Consider the following 6,157-nt stretch of genomic DNA (forward strand, 5'->3'; position numbering starts at 1 on the left):
TAACAAAATATAAAAAACTTATATATACATTATATAAACACATATCATTTATTGAATATTACAATTAAATAATTAAAAATATTTTTATGAAAAATATTTTTTCAAAAAATAATTTTCATAAAAAATAATTTCTATATATAAAATTATTTTTTATAACATAAACATAGTCTTAAGATTAAATTAAAGATTTTATATTTTGAAGAGAATTCAAAAATCATTAAAATAAAGTTTATTATAATAAAACTTTTTCAATGTATGACTGTAATAGGTATTTTATTGTTAATAAAAAAATAAAAGAAAATGGATATTTTTGTCATTTAACTGCAAATTGACTATTAAAAAAAAATAATTTGTTGACCACCACCATAGTATGCATAAAAAGGCTAGGGGAAACTCAAATTTGTTTAGGCAATTAGGCTTGGAAAGACCTCTAATTTGAGCGAAACACACACTCTTTTCGTTCTTTGAAATTCTTAACAAAAAGAAATATTAATAAGATAAGAAGGATACTGTTAGTGTCTATGCCTTCTCTTCTCTCGCTACATTGTCTTAAACAAAGGCCTACCCACACGTTTTAGCACATAGATTTAGCTTCTTCTGTGTGTGTATATATATACACGCATTTCTCTCTCTCCTCTCTATTTTTCATATCTCATCAGAGTTCTCTCTCTGTTATTATTATTTTTCTCATTTATTTTGCATGCTTCAAAAACCACACACCAAAACAACACACACTGCAACTGACTTTGCTTGTTCATGAAATTTTTTTTGCATGTTATACGACTCATTATTGCTCTCATCATTCCTTCATGATCTCTGTGTGACTTTGGCTAAGTATTGTTGTGTTATCAATAATGGGTATTGGTTCTTATGTGGATTCTAATTTAGTTTCTTTGATTTTTTAATTGTTTGAAGCTAGTGGGTTTCTTCAGTTTTGATTTAATTGGGGTTGTTTAAGCTTTGATGGGTCCTATAAGAGGGTACAAAAAGAGGAAAAAGATAGATAAAAGGACCGAAGAGAATGGTTCTGGTTCTGGGTCTGCAGGGCCTGTGGATTGGTGGGATGAGTTCTCCAAGAGGATTAATGGTATGCTCTCTTTATAAATTTTGTTCCTTTACTGCATCTGTTTTCTTCTTCTATTTTTTTTTTCTTTATTTTCTTCTTCCTTTTCTTTTATTCTCTAGTTTTTCTTGTTGGGATGTTCTAATATTGCTGTTATCGATCATGGGATATGAAGTTTGTTATCTATATTTTCGATTGAATTCAGTTAACAAGTTGAATATAATTTTGGTTAATTTGATTGCCTTTATGCCTCAGCTTTTATTCAAGTTGTATGTCAATACATTGCAAGGGATCCCTAATCTGGATTTTGAGTCTTCCTTCTTATCTAACATTCTAGTTTGCCTTTTCCAATGATGGGAAGCATGAGTGTCGAGGTAGTTTCTTAGTAATTGAAAACAAAGGCTTGTACTGAAATCTAAGACAAGAATGGCATATGCCATTGGTTCAATGCTTACTATGTTTTCTATTGAAATGCAACTCAAGTCTTCTACTAATGCAATTGAGACCTTCAGGTATGCATTTGAAAAAGGGCAAAGTGGTTGAAAAAAAAAAACCCTTTCTTTTTAAATAGACAATAATATATTTGAAGAAACATAGTTCTTCACATGGCAAATGGTTACTTCCTTAAGCTAATATATTTGAAGAAACATAGTTCTTCACATGGCAAATGGTTACTTCCTTAAGCTCCTGGCTATTGATTGTGGGTTTTTTTTTTTGGTTGGGGATTGTAGTTGAGGGTCTTGAGCTGCTCTTTGAAGCACACATACATATAGTTCTTTACCTTTGCATTACTCAACTTGCATTCTCTTTAAGAGCTTTACATGAGCCAGCATCACAAAAAAAAATATATATATATATTATAAGCTGGATTATCTAATATCTCACCTTTTAGGCTGCTGATGAATTTTTCTCCCCTCCCCTGGCAATATTTCATGCAGAAACTTATAGAGGCGTTGCTACTAGGCAGTGAACTGGTTGTAAATAATATCAATTATAGAAATTGGAGTAGCAAAATTTTTTATAATGGCTATTTCTGGTATAAAATTTCATTCTAACAGCTGCAAATTAATCAACTAATGCCATTCTAGCTGATTAGTCAGTCCTGATATTATGCTCTGGTATATTTTATTTTATTTTTGAGAGGAATGTGTGCAATTGGTTGCTACAGCTACTTGGTCTTGGATAATTATTCAACTGCTTGCTTACTTGAATGGTTTGCTGATGAAATATATCATTAACTGATTTGTTCAAATGTAATGTCACCTTGGAATTAGCCAGTGGTAAGGTAAAGGGCTGTGGAAAGGGTGTTGGAGAGTTAGGATAATGCCTTCTGCTTCTAGAAGTGTCTTCCTTTTTGAAATCAAGAAATGAGGCAGAGATAATTTGTTACATAATGCATGGTTGTGTCAGAAGATTTTCCTATAATTTAAAGGTGTTTTTGGTTAAAGGTAGAAATCATATTATTTTCACATGGGGAACTTAGCTTAAGGAAAGAAGTCTATTTATGATGGGAAAACGGATGTAAAGCTAGCTAAAGAAATTCACTTCAAGGAATTGATATAGTCAATTTCAATTGCTTGGAATTTAACAGGTTTTGGTTACCAGCCAAGATGCAGATGATTATTTTGAAAGGACCCTGTAAAATGAATTTTGGAGGTTCACAACCTGGCAATTGTTGCATTTAAGGTCTTTTATCCTTTATGTGATGAAAGGAAGTTTAGTTGCTTGTAGATCGTTTGCCTAGATCAAATTAGTGCATTATGTCACAGTTTATATACAATTATTACATGAATGTGGAATTTTCAGAAACCTGAAACTTTGCAGAGATGAATTCCCAGTCCCAATTGTTGAGTAATCCAGCTTTTGAGTAACTTGGAACATCTCTGGATCAATTATAAGAAGAATGAGCTAGCTCCTAATTTTCTTTCATTAAGCACAATGTCTATTACCTGGACAACTTATAAATGTTGTGTAGATGTATATATAGGTTAGCTTCTAATTTTCTTCCTACTCTACCGTCTACCCAATCAGCTAAGCATTATTATATCCATATATGACAACTATAACGACTGCCAGTCAATACTTGCATGAAATTTAAATTCCCTGATTAACTATTTACTAGTAATAAACCTGCAAGCATGATGGCTTTCATTTTATGGAAAAATATACTAGGCACACTAAACTAAACTTCTCCGACATGTTAAAAGGTAACAGATGTTTGCGTGCTGAATGCAAAATATAATTGTTTCCATCAGTTCCTTCATATGAACATGACTGCATGGTTGTTCATATAAAATGTCCATATAAACATGACTACAAAGTAAATGTCTTTTGGCCTTAATTAGATCCTGATACTGTTGCCTATCCTTATTTTACTTTTGCTTCCATGATTTTCCCATTTGTGTGTGTGTTTTCTTCTCCTTTTAACTATTCCCAATGGTTTCCTTGCTATTGATTTCTGTTATTATGAGCTCTATGTTTTGACTATTGTTGCTGTTTTGGACCTCATCTTTGTATGTCTATCTTTAGTGTGGCGTCAGAATCTACATTATGGAAGGTAGAAAATGTTTCCAAGCACATTATTAGTTTGTGCTTCACTCTGATGAACACATATTCATTTGGACATGCTGTTAAGAAAGTGAAGGGAAAAGAAGATATGAGAGAGTTCTTCTATTTTCTTGCTTTTTTATCTTCTTCTTCTTCTTCTTCTTCTTCTTCTTCTTCTTCTTCTTTTTTTTTTTTCTATGTAAGAAAAAGAAAGAGGAAAAAAATGACTTAAATAAAAGAAAATATTGCCTTTTAAAGAATGCCCAACTTCTTTTAAGAGTTCTTTTTCTAATCCTATCATATTTTCTTTCTTTTGAACATATATTCATGCCTCTTCTTCTACTTTCTTTCTTTCATAAATAGAATATGAAAATTTTCTATTATGATAAACTATTACACAAAGGTGTGTTCTTGTTTAAATTTCCGGGAACTTTTTGGATGTATACTGCTGTGCATAAATCATAAACTTTTTCAGCCTTGATGATAGATACATATATATTTATTTCGTTATCATCTTGGACATGAGTGACTATGAATGTAGTTTTGCATGAAAATTGTAAACTGTTTCATTATCGTGGATGACGAACCTAATAGCTGAACAACATGAGCAATCAATCTGTGCAAAATGAATCTGCTCAGATCTTCTTCTTCCTAACCCCTTGCAAACAATATTATGCTTCTGATGTTTGCTTTCTACATGCTTTTTGTATATGTTAGTTATCGGATACCAAAACAGCAAGGCACTTTTTTTTTCTTTTGCTATGTAACTGTAATCATGAAGGTTGAGGTGCATTTGGCATTTCATTTTGAAATCGCAAGAGTCTGGAATCCAATAAAAATGCTACTGATTGAAGAATGATTAATCTGTTTCCTCATTTTCCTACCTGCAGGTTTTCAATCTCCATCAAAGAGTTTGGATAAGTTTGAACAAGTTTTCAGGATTACTCGAAAAACCTTTAATTACATATGTTCACTTGTGAAGGAAGATTTGACTGCCAAATCAAGGGAATTTACATTTCTGAATGGCAAGGTTTTATCTTTGCATGATCAGGTCGCTGTAGCTTTAAGAAGGCTGGGTTCTGGTGATTCGCTAGTGACAGTTGCTGATTCATTTGGGTTGAACCACTCAACTGTCTCCCAAGTAACCTGGCGTTTTGTGGAGGCCATGGAAGAAAGCGGGCTTCAACACCTAAAATGGCCTTCTAGTGAATCAGAAATGACAAAAATCAAATCCAAGTTCGAGAAAATACGAGGTCTGCCCAATTGTTGTGGTGTGACTGAAACCACTCACATTATGATGCTGTTACCTTCCTCAGACCCTTCAAGTAATGTGTGGCTTGATCATGAGAAGAATCACAGCATGATCTTGCAGGTAGTTGTAGACCCTGAGATGAGGTTCCTAGACATAGTTACTGGATGGCCAGGAAAAATGCAAGATTGGGTGGTGTTTCAGAGTTCAAACTTCTATAAACTTTGTGAAAGGGGAGAAAGGTTGAATGGGAAAAAACTACAGCTCTCTGAAGGATCAGAAATAAGGGAATATATAATTGGAGATGCAGGCTTTCCTCTGCTGCCTTATCTTATTGTTCCATATGAGGGGCAAGAACTGTCAGAACCAAAAGCCCAGTTCAATAAATGGCATTCTGCGACTCAGATGGTAGCCCACAGAGCATTGGCAAGGCTGAAGGAGATGTGGAGGATCATTCATGGAGTGATGTGGAGACCTGACAAACATAGGTTGCCAAGGATTATTCTAGTCTGCTGTTTGCTCCATAACATAATCATTGATTTGGAAGATGAGGCACAGGATGATATTCCTTTATCTCATGAGCATGACCCAGACTACCAACAACAGATTTGTGAATCCGTCGACATAAAAGGCGTGTATCTGAGAGACAAGCTGTCTTTATACTTGTCTGGAAGACTGCCATCATGAACATTTTCTATTTTCAACAGCTTGGTTAGCCACTGAAGAAGTCAACTGTTACTTGAGAGTACTTTTGAGACATGATCTCTCAATGCGTGCTATAAAGATGCAGTCAGTTTTCCCTTTTTTATTGTAATTTTTATTTTTAAAATTGTAAATAGCCTAGCTGAAATGGTGGCATCATTCATGAAACTATTAAGGTAAAGGCTGGGACAACCATGCAAGTCTGAGAGACATTTTATCACAATATTGAACATAAGTTGCTCACAGGAGTTACTAGGACTCCTTCAGGCTTTAATTGCTCAATTATGAGACATCTTTTTGGTTTTATCATGTGAATCTCATATCTCGATTTTATGGTTTTACTATTATGAGTTTCTTGGCCTTCTTTTTCCTTATCATTCCTTTCCACCTTGTAGTCTTTCTTTCTTTTTTTTTTTTTATAATTTCAAATTTTTATGGATACAAAAAAAAAAAACCCTTAACAAAAATGTCCAAACTAAATCTAGGCTCCCATCATGGTTTTTAAAATCTAACGCGGGCTGACAGTAGGGGTTATCATCAAATGATCTGTTTCCTGGCCATACCCATATATAACCTGGCCGAAGAGCAGGGGTTAT

General features: G+C 33.7%; 1 protein-coding gene across 1 annotated transcript; it reads left to right on the forward strand.

The window, feature by feature from the left end:
• The first annotated feature begins 505 nt into the window (after positions 1–505).
• On the forward strand, positions 506–5,902 carry LOC110652803 (protein ALP1-like). The gene is made up of 2 exons (XM_021808422.2): positions 506–1,087; positions 4,501–5,902. Exons 1-2 carry the CDS (start codon positions 964–966, stop codon positions 5,544–5,546), a joined length of 1,170 nt encoding a protein of 389 aa, XP_021664114.2. The 5' UTR covers positions 506–963; the 3' UTR covers positions 5,547–5,902.
• The last annotated feature ends 255 nt before the right edge of the window (positions 5,903–6,157 follow it).

This window comes from Hevea brasiliensis, chromosome 6 (assembly GCF_030052815.1).
Source record: "Hevea brasiliensis isolate MT/VB/25A 57/8 chromosome 6, ASM3005281v1, whole genome shotgun sequence".
Lineage (NCBI taxonomy): Eukaryota > Viridiplantae > Streptophyta > Magnoliopsida > Malpighiales > Euphorbiaceae > Hevea > Hevea brasiliensis.

Bases quoted from the DNA above. Each gene is read 5' to 3' on its own strand.
- LOC110652803 (XM_021808422.2), top strand. From the start codon at position 964: ATGGGTCCTATAAGAGGGTACAAAAAGAGGAAAAAGATAGATAAAAGG. The intron at 1,088-4,500 runs GTATGCTCTCTT...TCCTACCTGCAG, and splicing joins GTTCTCCAAGAGGATTAATG to GTTTTCAATCTCCATCAAAG.